The following is a 13,096-nucleotide window of genomic DNA, read 5'->3' as shown; positions in this document are numbered from 1 at the left end:
AATTAATTTATAAATGCGCATGGGTTTATAACTTTTTAATTGGACACAAACTCTGCAGCTATAAATGTCAACTCTTAAATTAAGGGTTTTTATACACCAAGTGTGATGTTATACATTTATTGGGAGTTTAATGAAGGTTTAATCCACCAAGTCTGCAGTTATAAGTGTTAAAACGTTATTAGCCTAAAGGGTTTAATATATAAAGTCTGTAGTTAAAAATGTTATTAAATATTTAATTAAGAGTTTTAATCCATCCAGTCTAGTTAGGTTTAGGGTTTAGGGTTTAGGGTTAAAGTATTAATAAAAGGCTTTAAAACATCAATTCTGCAGTTATAAATATTAATTAATCATTAATAAAAGGGGTTTAATAAATCAAGTCAGCTATTATAGAGGTTATTACATCCCTAATAATGAGATCTAATCCACCAGTTCTGCAGTTATAAGTGTTAATTAGTATTAATAAAAGTGTTTAAAACATCAACTGTGCAGCTATTAATGTTAATAGTCATTAATAATGGGGTTTAATAAATCAATTCAGCTATTATAGAGGTTATCACATCATTAATAATGAGTTTTAATCCTACAGTTATACAGTTATAAATGGTAAAAAAAAAAAAAAAAAAAAAATCATAACAATGAGTTTTAATCTCCAAAATCTGCAGTTTTCAACCCAGACGTTTTGCATTTATGGCTTACAACAGACGTATGAATCTTATTTAATGATTTATGAACCTTTAATAGAGACTTATGTTCAAAGTAAAATACTTTCATCTAACAAACCTACAAAGATTTGCAGGAATACTTTTACAACTGTGGCCTTTGACCTTAAATATTTGTTGGTCATAAACCGGAGTTTCAGCAAAAGTACCACAATGGAAAAACACTCCAAGTAAAAGTCCTGCATTAGGAATCCTACTAAAAGTATTGGTAACAAAAAACTAGCAAAAAGTAGAAGTACTCATTCTGCAGTGACTGAAAAATGATTATATACATTAATACTTTAGCATCAGTGTTAGAGAAAACTTAATGGAGTTAAATGGATATTCTCTATATACAGTTTGGTATTTTAGTCCAGTGGTCAACATAGGGGTCAAGACCCTTAAAAGGGTCACGAGGTAAATCTGAGGGGTCTTGAGATGAAAGATGGGAGAAAAAAAAGAAGAAGAAGAAGAAACTTAATTCTGGTACACGACTCTGATTCCAGTTTTTGGGGTTCTCTATAATTTTTTATTTTTCTGTGAAATATTTATTGATTTGACACATTTGGGCCTAAAATTGATGCTTAATGAAGTCATGTGACAATTTTAAGGTGTAAATGTTTCTTTGGTGGAACTTTTAACAACTTGTCGTCACCTGAAGCATGATGACTCACTTTTTGGTCACAACCTAAAAAAATTGGGAACCACTGCTTTAATATTTAACAACAAACAAACAAACAAACAAACAACAACAACAAAAAACTAATCAATTAATCAAGAACATAATTGAGAGATTATTATCATGATATTGCTGCAGCCCTAAACTTTCACATAACTGCAGTGGAGCAAAAAGTGCAATATTTCAACGCAGCATACATAGAAATACTCATGTAAAGCAAAATACAAGCTGCTCAGATTGTACTTAATTACAATATTTGAGTAAATCTGTTACTCAGCTGCTTTCTAGAATAATGAAATGAGAGAAGATTCAGCCTGATTTCAAATACTTACACACAATACTACAAAAAGACAACTTCAGCCTCCAAACAGAGTTTCTCTCTCAGCTCAAAGTGCTGCAGGATTAAAGGTTTATTCCGCCCACTCAGCCTGTAAAAACATCAAGAGATAACTAACAAACAGGCTCAGAGTGACTCTGGTGTTTCTGCTCTGTAACACTTCACGCTCCTCATGACCAGAGTCTGTGCACGAGGAGAGAAAAACTCATCCATCATCAGCCGGGGCCGGTCTGAGGCGCCCTCTGCTGGACCCACATCTGCATCACATCACAGCACCGCACACACACTCACACACACTCACACACATCCTGCTCAGCCAGATGTTGAGCATCCATGACACCATAAACTGGCCTCCCAAATATTACAAAAAAGAGCATTCAAGGTGACATTTGCTTCATGTTTTCCATCATTATGATCACATAAACGTGTTAAATCCCATGTGCATGTGGCGAATTTAACACTGATATTAAATTATTTTTGTTTGATTGTAAAATAAACACATTTCTTCACTTACATTTAATCTTAGAACTAATTTTGGGGTGCAGTATGTATGATAATTGCACTGAAACTGAAGCTGCATCCGGAATAAGTGTTTAAATAGATTGAATATGAAAATAAGAACCCATATGTGGTTAAAACTAGCTTTTATGATGCTTTATGGTTGTTTTTATTCACTCTATAAGGCACCACTGTACTCATTTTTAAACTCTTAAATTAGTTTTGTTGTAAAACATAGCAGGAAAAAGCCGAAATTCTGTTATATTTAAACAGCAGATTTTCAGTGATTTTGCACCAACACAACATTGTCTAGAATTTCAAATATTTTAGAAATAAAAACATTTAAGTGTGCAAAACACACACCATTTCTATACACCTGATTAAACTATAAAACTACTCCTACTGCAATGCAAACAAAAAAAAAGAGAAAATTTTATCTAATATATGCAGCATGTTTGCAGTGATTTCTCACCAAAACCACTGCACCTAAAATTTTAAATGTTTTTTAAAATTAAACATTTTAAGTGTATAATCTTACGTGCAAAACATGGACACTTTCTGCACACAAGTTTAAACTATAAAACAAGTCTTACTGCAAATTCTGTTAAATTTACGTAGCATGTATGCAGTGATTTTTCACGAAATCCATTTCTACTAGATTTTGAAATATTTTAGAAATTAAAGCATTTACTTGTATTATCTCATATGCAAAACAGACAATTTATATGCACATGTTTAAACTATAAAACGAAGTCTTATTGCAAAACTGAGAAGAAGAAAAAAGAGAAAATTCTGTTAATTTCAGACATCATGTTTACAGGGATTTTTCACCAAAACCACCACTAGAAAGTGAAATATTTTTAAACATTAAAGCATTTAAGTGCATAGTTCACGTGCAAAACACAGATCTCGCGTGCAATACACAGACACTTCACATGTTTGAACCATCAAACGAGCCAGAGCAGACAGATTCTGCTAATTTTACGCAGCATGGTTGCAGTCATTTTGCACCAAAACCACAACTAGAATTTTAAATACTTTAAAAGTTAGAGCATTTGAGTTCATATCTCACGTTCAACAATAAGAAATATCACGTGCAAAACACATACACTCTGTATCCACATATTTAAACTATCAAAGGAGTCTTATTGTAAAGCAGAGCAGACGACTTCTGTGAATTTTACGCAGCAAGTTTGCATTGATTTTGCACCAAAACCAATACCACTAGAAATAGAAATATTTTAAAAATTATTGTATTTAAGTACATATCTCACATACAAAACACAGAGATTTTCTATCCTCATGTTTAAACCATCAAACGAGTGTAGTTGCAAAGCAGAGCAGACAAATTCTGTGAAATTTTACGCACCATGTTTGCAGTGATTTTACAACAAAACCACTACTACTAGACTTCAAAATGTTTTAGAAATTGGAACATTTAAGTGCATATCTCACGTGCAAAACACAGACACTTTCTATCCACGTGTTTACACTATCAATCGACTCTTATTGCAACGCAGAGCAGACAAATTCTGTGGATTTTACGCAGCATATTTCCAGTGATTTTGCACCAAAATCACTACTACTAGCACTGAAAATATTTTAAAAATTAAACTATTTCAGTGTTTTATCCCACGTGCAAAACACACGTTTTTTTCTCGATCGTGACAGTGCAAAGTGTGGCAGCTTCTTCCTCCTCCTGACGCATCTGCGGCTGCAGCAGCAGCAGTCTACATCGTCTCCTGACCCAGCGATGATCCCCGCCGCCATGAATTATGCATGAGATCCGGGTACAGATTACCCCTATCAATATGCAATACTCATTACGCTGGTTAAATTGCCACTTAATAGTTATGAATATGTGGAAACTGTCTGGGACCCATATAGCCCACCACTGGTTTTAACTTTTTTTTTTAAAGCTACCTGAAATGAAAAGACTTTGGAAAATATTGCAGAAGTCTCATATAACCTTTAGTTTCCTGGAGATAATATCATTACGTTTTATTAGTCAAATGCATATAAGCCCACACACACACACACACACGCATATACATATATATATGTGTGTGTGTGTGTGTGTGTGTGTGTGTGTGTGTGTGTGTGTGTGTGTGTGTGTAGCCTGCAGATTTCTTTATGTTAAATCAGTGAGGCTTGTGAGTCCAGCTCTGGGTTGTCCGAGACTTCACCTTTGGCCGCTCGGTGACTTGACAGTTTGGGATAAATCACTCCACGAGCTCGCTCAAGTTCGTTTCATGTCACTTGCATAAAGCCTCGAGTTAAAGTCGAATAATTATTTTGATTTTATTTATTTTTTAACTCCAAAAAGCATTTTGCATATCAAAGCATTTTTTGTTTTTGTCTTTTTTTAAGCGAGACATTAATTTTTAGCCAAGCAGAAAAAGATGCATTGTTTTTCAAAAATAAGTTATATTTTAATTTTAAACATTAGAAATGTCTTAGAATTGGAGTTATTTTACGTGTGATTGTGGAGGAAATCTAACTTTTATCTGCAAGTGTGATTTTCTCTATGAAAGACGCGCAAAAACGTAATATTTAATCTATTTAAAATTCAAGCAGACATAATATTTTTTATTATACAAAGTGTTTGTCCAAGTTTTTCCAGCAGCTAAACTAACCAAATATAACTGGAGTCCACTTCCTTCCCCAGTCCAGCCTTTCCAGTCCCATCCATGCAGTTAAGCCGTCACTTTCATTCAAGGTTGTGAATTATATAGTACATTGTCTACTCCCCAAAACCATAAAACCAACTTTATGGACCTCACGTGACTTTTCACAGTCTGTAAGTAATATAGGCCTATACAATCTTTGGTAAGGGGGATTTTTACCAACTTCAGCCTTGCCTATATACCTGTAAGCCAAAGCCACTCTAATTTTGGGGGATTTTATCACCACAACAAATTTGGCAAACACGCTGCAGGAGAGTCAGAGGAGGTAAGTTTGTTTTCTCTGTCACTTTGTCTCTGCTCCAAAGAGCCCCACAAAAAAAAATGTCGCCTTGTTCGTGTGACACTTTTATAATTCTTGGTTAATCATTAGTGAGTTTATTTTTGGAGAGAAAGGGAAAGTTTTTTTTTTTTTTACGCAGCTGCTTTTAGAAAATATTTAATTGACAGTCGAGACAACGCAAATTGAGAGAAACTTTTATTTCCAAGCGCTATGAGTTCACTTACAAATACAAAAAGCTTATTGGCGAAAAAAGCTCACATCACTGCCTATCCACAGAATAACCCTTTGCACTAAAAATTTATCACATTGACAGGTTGAATACATTTGCATTGCTCATAATTATCCTAAACAATAATAATAATAATAATAATAATAGATGCACAAAATATCCTAAAGCTACACATTGGCTTGAAACTTTTATGGATGTGGCCACAAGATCAGAAATAGCAGTTACACTAAAGCGCTTTTTATGGCCCCCGGAATACATTACATTCAATGAAGAGCAGCATATGGTTTGGAAACTTTTTTCTTTCTTTTTTCTTTTCTTTTTTGTAACTGTACAATGAATTTTACTCCTGTTAGACCGTCACACAATAAAGAGCTCAAGTTGAAACACCTTCAAGAGAGATAGAGGGAGAGAAAGAGCAAAAAAGACAATTATTACCCCCAATAATATTTACATCTTCCAAATAGGACATCTATAAGCTACAACAACTAAAAATGGCATTTTCTTTTCTTAAGACCACAGAATACTTCTTTTTCTATCACAATGGCATGCTGGAAGGTGCTGCGCTTTTCAAATACAGTACTCATGAATTCTTTTTTCTCTGCTTTTTTTTTAATTATTTGTTTTTTACGCTTCAACCAAAAAGTTATTCAGTTGTGGAAGGCGCTGCCTCCTGTCACAAGACTCATGCTTTTCAGTTTATTGTCCTTCTTCCACTTCATCCTGCGGTTCTGAAACCAGATTTTGATCTGTCTTTCGGAAAGACACAGGGCGTGGGCTATCTCTATCCTCCGCCGCCTGGTTAGGTACCTATTGAAGTGAAACTCTTTCTCCAGCTCTAGCGTCTGGTACCGGGTGTACGCGGTTCGGGCCCTTTTCCCATCAGGTCCAGTCATATCTACAAAATTTTGCAGAAAATCCAAGAAAATTAGCAACCGCACTGCAACAACAACAACAACAACAACAAGGAAGTTGCACGGCTAGAGTTTTGGGGGTTTTGGCTTCACCATGAGGATGCACACAACGTGGAAATGATGCACATGCAACCAACACGACACATAACACTCATCTACAAAGCCAGCCATTAAAATCTCACAACCTCTCACCTGTCCACAAACACAGCCCTTTTCCCCTCCAACCTGCTCACTCATGCAACACTTGACAGATTTATGACACCAGCAGCGTGACATCCTTAAATATTATTAGTAAATATACCATGGCTTATGTGCAGTTTCCGCATCCAGGGGAATATTTGTGGCGATTGGCAATCATTTGATGTGTTAGTGGAGGAGGTGGCGTTGGGATCTTGGTGCTGCTGCTGCTGCTGCTGCGCCCGCGGTGCCGTGCTGGATCCGCCGCCGCTGCTGTGCGCGCCCTCCTCGGTCTCGGAGGCGACCGTGGCGTCCTCTATCTCCGTGAAATGAGCCGCGTTGTTGCTTTTGTTGCCGCTCGAGGTCGAGCTCCGGTCAGAAGGTGGAGAGGGGCTTTTTAGTTCCAGCGGCTCCCGGCTGGCCGTGGCGCACGACGGCGGCACCGGATCTGGAGACGAGAGAGAGCAGTTGGGCGTCTGTCTGTAGCGGGCGTCCGGCGCGAATCCCCGGGCATCCTCTCTCACGGCCCCGAAGTGGCTGCCGGTGTTGGTGCGGTTCACGGTTAGGTCCATGCCATTGTAGTTGTAGCCGAAAGACCCGGAGTGCATGGTGCCAGGGTCTCTGAAGGAACCGCTCACAGCGCCGTTAGTCCCATAATTTAGTAACTGATAGTCGGAGCCATTTGGATAGCGCCCTGAGAACGAGTTTACAAAGTAAGAGCTCATTTGCTTGGATTTTTAAAGCCTCGATTTGTAGATCTTTGTCGCTATAATCCTGTGTGCTTGCACGATTTATGGATGCAATCATGAATTATAAGCAATGAAGCCCTACTGTACTTTGCCAGGTATGCGGCCAAATATGGGAGAGCGTTCGGGAATCACGTGCCTTTGTTGACCAGTCGTAAATCCTCACTGATGACTTCAAGAGGTAATTCATGCTCCATGGTTACAAATGATGACGAAATAATGGTCGTTAGGCTCCAGTCAATGGTGCCTCCCCGCTGCGCCCCGAGAGCCGCGCAGGCAGAGAGCGCCATCTTCCGGACAGCGGCGGTAGCGCCCCGCCGGAACGCGCTGTCAGGCCGCGGAGTCATCCATCATTTATGTAACGCGCTCATAATATAGGCCACAAAAGGCTCAGGTAACACATAACAGAGACTTATCAGCCATACTGTTGGCAGTTTAACACGTAAAGTGTCAAAATGGAAATTATTTCAATCTTTACGTACGTTTTGTGTGAATTTATAGGCTTATTTTTGTGGTTTATAGTGACTTTAGACGCATTTTCTCCCCTTAAATATTTTATATTCATCCTTTTAATTATAATGTTTTTCTTGAGTATAAATGACGCCACAAGATTTTCCAATATACATCAAAAAGCCTTTATTTCTATGTACAATTTCCTAAACAAAATATTGCACACAATATCCAGATGTGCATTGAACACAATGTGAACAACAATAAATAACATGTATCATCTGTACAAGTGGCACAGCTGTAAACAACAAGCCTATTATAGAACAACTAACACCACATACAGTAAAAGGACATTTAAATGTCATAAAAAGTAATAAAAACAAAACTCAGTAGGGCCTACGAGAATGAGGTAACGACATTGTCAGGAACTAAACACTTAAAAATTATTTACATTTTGGCGGATTTTTGCATAGTCCCCTAAATAAAAAAAACACACGAGCACAGTAGGACAAACAGAGGAGGACCTGATTTTTAATGCAGACATTATCACCGTGCAGATACTGAAATAAAAGTCTATCACTCTACACGTCTTCTAACATGTGATTTGCAGCACTTTATCTACAAAGAAATAATACATATTTTTTTATTTTAGGGAGTGTGCACACAAGCACACACATGCCTTTTCTTTCTTTTTTCCCCAGTGTCTTTTTTTCTTCTTTAGCTCTTTTTCTCCGCTTGTTCCTCCTCCTCGGGTGTCTTTGAGGGATTGAGGAGTTTGTTCTCCTTTTTCCACTTCATCCTGCGGTTCTGAAACCAGATTTTGATCTGTCTCTCCGTCAGACACAGGGCGTGGGAGATCTCTATCCGGCGCCTTCTGGTCAGGTAGCGGTTAAAGTGGAACTCCTTCTCCAGCTCCAGAGTCTGGTAGCGGGTGTAGGTCTGTCGGCCCCTGCGGCCACTGTTGCCAAAAGGACCTGGCGCACACACACACCCACACACACACACACACACACAAATGAGGAATATCATGAATTAATAATTCTTGGGTTTGAGTTAATCTCGAAAATGTAGGAGAAAAATCTACCTGAGAGTGCACTTGAAATCTGTAGTGGTGTGTCTGAAAAAATAAAGTGGGAATTCAGATCTTTTGGTGCATTTCAGCTCCAAATCACAGTCTTACAACATCCAAATCTAATATTTTACTCTGTATAAAGTAGCAAATAATGATAAAGTAATTAGCTGTACTTTATTACATGCATTTAAAAAAAAAAATCTCCTATAATATTCCTATAAAAGCACATTCTTATAGGTGCGTAAATGGCACACAAGAGCTTAAATTCATTTTTAACTATAATATTCCAATATTTTCCTATATTACGTGTATACTTAAACATGACACACCTTATAGCGAGTTTATGATCTTAACATTTATTTGATTAAAAAAGAAAAATCCAAAATAATGCCATTAATGTTGGCTACAATAGGATGTAGCCTTTCATGTGTAAGCTGCGTGCGTAAAAGTGCCCTCACGGTGCGTTTCCTCTCCTATGACAGCAGTGTATTGTTCCATACCATTACAATAGGGATGTACAGTCAAAGTGCGCAGTGATGAACAAATCTTATATTGCGTTTTGTTTTTTTATATTAGCACTGAATTCACGTTTTGGGGCATTAAAATTGCATTTAAAAGCATTTCTGCGATATTTAAAGTTAATCCAAAACTGAAAAAAGCCCATTCAGGAGATGCCATGTGACACTATGAGCTTTAAGTTGTAGGCCAAGTCTGTGTGTGCGTGCGTGTGCGCGCGCGCGTATGTATGTGGTGATGATGATGTAGCAGCCAAAGCCCCGAAGGCGCATGGAGATCCGTGCGCAATCATCTCAAATTCTCCGGTAATGGTTCTAATTATTAGATGTTTCTATTAAATATCAGAGTAAGTGTGGCGCTGCGCGTAGCTGACAGGTAACTGTGTGGAGGGCTCGGGATGATCACGCGCAGGAGTCTTATATCTACCTCCAGGCTGCGTGACAACAAACAAACAGTGACCGTTTTGTACTCACCGGCGGAGCAGGCGTTCATCCTCTGCATCCACGGGTAGATGAGAGTGGAGGACTTGTCGTCGATGCTGCTGCTCATGCTGACAGTCTGCTCCGGGCACTCCGCCGCTTTGCGCTGCTCCTGAGTGACAAACAGCGGCTGCTCGTCGCGGTTAGAGAAAGCGCACGAGCCCTCCGCGTCCTTGTAGAAAGTCCCGACCGGGTTGTAGTCGCAGGGCGCTCCGCCGCCGGCCCTCCCGTAGATGGCCGCGGCCGCTGCGCCCGTCTGCTGGTAGTAGGACGCCGGGTAAACCTTCTCCTGCATGTTGGCTGCTCCATATGTGGCCGCGTTCGAGTAGTGTCTTAACGGATCGGTGTATCCCGAGGAATATAACGGTATCTGACCCAGGAGAGAGTCCTGTCCTCCCGGCAGAGACACGGGAAAAGTTGAGTTAACAAAATAGGAACTCATTGGGTGGACAACGGGGTGTATATACTCCGGAGGAATATGATTTGTTGTCTTTTATAGTCCAAGTGGTTTTGCCATTACTTTATCCGAGATTTGGTTTTTGCTGAAAGGGGGGGTTGTGAGGTGCCACTGAATACAGAGGGGAAGTGTACCATCTGATCAACCTCTGGCCAATCACCGCCGTCTGTGCTTGCACTATTGCACCCATGGGGGGCTCTTGTTGCGCGCAGGGGTCCCCGGTGAATCGAAATGAAGCGCTCGAGCCTGTCGGTCTTTACGCACGCTCACGCACACACTCACAAGAGATGCTGCGACTCATAGAAATACATATAGAAACAATATAGAATAACTGTTTCTATAATAACTTTCCGTTTCTTGCAAATACAGTCAAATAAAGCACATTTTTTCCATTATAAACAAGCCCGCGTGCACAAACTCTCTCTCTGTCTTTCATACACACACACACACACACACACACACACACACACACACACACACAATGCAAAAAAGACAAAAAAAGCAATGAAGCGCCAAAGATTTTGCGTATTATTTCCATTTACGCACAAATCACCAGCTCCCTCTTTTTGCTCCTCTTCCTCCAACCTTCACTCCCATCCTCTAAATCTAACAACTAATAAACACAAATATATTCTCAACGCCAGAAATCCTAATAACAACCAATAATGAATCCAAATCTCATCAGAAAAAAAATTTCAAAATGCGTCAATAATGTTCATATTTCACTTCTTTAAAAAGGTGTTTGATGCAACTGTGACTCAAGTCCATGAAGACGCGCAGAGGGCACGAGGGAGGACACGCGCTTCCACACAGATCACCATCATCATCATCATCATCATCTTCCTCATCCACCGTGATCAAGTGGAAACTTCTTCACCCATTTAAAAAAAAAACTGTGTGAGTATCAACATGTGAAATAATTGAGTCAGCTTTTAATAACTGCATTTACAAATAATCAAGATCAATTAACGTCAATATCTAGCAGTTATTATTATAATTATTATGACAATTAACGTTACTAATGGCTATTATTCATTTTAAGTTCATTATGTATAAATTAAGCACGTTAGCTGCTTAATATAATCAAAAACCTTAAATTTTATTGCCTATTTTTGTAGTTGAAGCCCATTTTTATTGTTAATTATACAATTTTACATGTTCTTGCAAAAAAACACGCGAATTTGTTAAAGTAAGTATTTTAATTTATATGTATGATGTTTTTAATCCTATAATGACAATTTCTACCTTTTCAATTAGCTTTTACCTTTTAAAAAGTCTGCAGATAAGATAAGGGGTGAATAGAAATAACGAAATAATGCACAATGTCGTTAAAATATTGTGAAATATTAATGGGATTATAGTGTTTTGAATGAATAATGCAGAAAAACAAATATGTACAGGATGTTAGCTTAGTAAAAAACGAATAAAACTGTTTTCGTCTTTCTTTCTTAGCTTCAGTTCCAGAGCGCCCTGAATATTTTTTGTAAAACAGGGTTCAATATATTTTATATATCTATTATTTTGATAAAATCCGTTTAGAAATAATTTGGATTTATGTTTAAATTTAAAATTATTTTGTATTTTTGCTCCAATAAGTAAATAACGCCTTTCAACCAGGCCGCAGTCCTGCATACTGACAGCTGAAGGACATTTGAGAAGTGCAAACAAACAGATTAAACTAAACAGACAGAAAGACAAAAAAAGAGACAATGCCATGTTTTCACAAGATCACATGGTCTTATGTAAGCTCGTATAAAACTGCAGCATCAAACACGACACATGCAAAGCGCCGCAGAGGCGTCTGAAATACAACAAAATGCTCAACGTGGCGATAACAGACAGCAAAATCAAAAATAAGCAACAATCCGAGCAAATGTTTGTGCAAAAACAGAAAATATTTGATTAAAAAAGGAAGCGAACCAGCTCGACAATGAGACAGCGCGGCGCAATATCAAACCTGACGCAACCCAGACACGATTTTCAGAATAAAACAATAAAATAAAACAATATAAAATAACATAAAATTGAATTAAAGCCATTAGATGAGAAAAAAGTGAACAAATTTTGCAGATTTTTTAAGAAAAGCGTGCCCAAGCAGCTGCATAGGCCCTGCACGAGCATCACCACCACCACCATCATCATATCTTCATCAAAGTCAAACCTGTCTGCCTCACAAACTAATTATATAACATCGCTGGCGTCCAAAAAAGGCCTCAAACTTTGCACATAGATTATATTCACACATTTTTTGGCGCAGAAATTTAGCTCTGCAGCACATCAAAGGGTTAACCAGACACGCAGATCAGGCAGCTGGTTGTGAAAATCACGCAGAAAAGACACACAAGATGCTCTGGATATTTGCCATTTCTGAAAGACAGATCTTCCCATTTGCAGTAATCCAAACATCAGGCCTTACAGTGACAGTTTAGCCACAACAGAGCTGCAGCGGTGCGCTCGTGCCGGAGTTAATCGCTGGCATATTAGAAACATGGTGCCCTTACCTTTGTTGATAATCCATCATTTCCTGTGTTGGTGCCACTCCGCTCAGCGCCTTCCTCTCAGGGACTTCTTCTCCTCCCCAAAAAAATCCCCCACTTTAGCTCAAGTGATTTCACGAAAGTAATCCCACCATCCAAAGGAGTGTCATGATCCCTCATTTTCACGAACATATACCAACATTAACATGGCGCGCGCCATCACGCCGAGCCTCCATCGCGCATTTTTTTTTTTTGTTTGTTTTTATTTTAGGGGGGAAAATGACGCACGTTTTGCAGCGTCTCCCACAACAACTCTGCGCATTGCATAAACAAAGAGCCAAGAAAAAGGTTGTGTTACTAAAGTGAATGAGCGGTTGGAAAACAGCAGCTGCAATATAACCTC

At 38.6% G+C, this 13,096-nt stretch overlaps 2 protein-coding genes across 3 annotated transcripts; both read right to left on the bottom strand.

Moving 5' to 3' along the window:
* Positions 1-5,593: 5,593 nt before the first annotated feature.
* On the bottom strand, positions 5,594-7,221 carry hoxb5b (homeobox B5b). Its single transcript, XM_042507642.1, has 2 exons — positions 6,621-7,221; positions 5,594-6,303 (listed from the first exon to the last, which is right to left on the bottom strand). Exons 1-2 carry the CDS (start codon positions 7,219-7,221, stop codon positions 6,056-6,058), a joined length of 849 nt encoding a protein of 282 aa, XP_042363576.1. The 3' UTR covers positions 5,594-6,055.
* An 812-nt stretch (positions 7,222-8,033) lies between these two features.
* hoxb6b (homeobox B6b) lies at positions 8,034-10,547 on the bottom strand. 2 transcript variants are annotated; one of them, XM_042507643.1, is made up of 3 exons: positions 9,754-10,547; positions 8,777-8,809; positions 8,034-8,666 (listed from the first exon to the last, which is right to left on the bottom strand). In XM_042507643.1, exons 1-3 carry the CDS (start codon positions 10,199-10,201, stop codon positions 8,410-8,412), a joined length of 738 nt encoding a protein of 245 aa, XP_042363577.1. In that variant the 5' UTR covers positions 10,202-10,547; the 3' UTR covers positions 8,034-8,409. The 2 variants fall into 2 exon arrangements, with proteins under 2 accessions (XP_042363577.1, XP_042363578.1); XM_042507644.1 differs by lacking the exon at positions 8,777-8,809.
* Positions 10,548-13,096: the final 2,549 nt, after the last annotated feature.

This window comes from Plectropomus leopardus, chromosome 19 (genome assembly GCF_008729295.1).
Source record: "Plectropomus leopardus isolate mb chromosome 19, YSFRI_Pleo_2.0, whole genome shotgun sequence".
NCBI lineage: Eukaryota > Metazoa > Chordata > Actinopteri > Perciformes > Serranidae > Plectropomus > Plectropomus leopardus.
The sequence above is the reverse complement of the archived record's forward strand: the minus strand, read 5'-3'. Positions and strand labels throughout refer to the sequence as shown.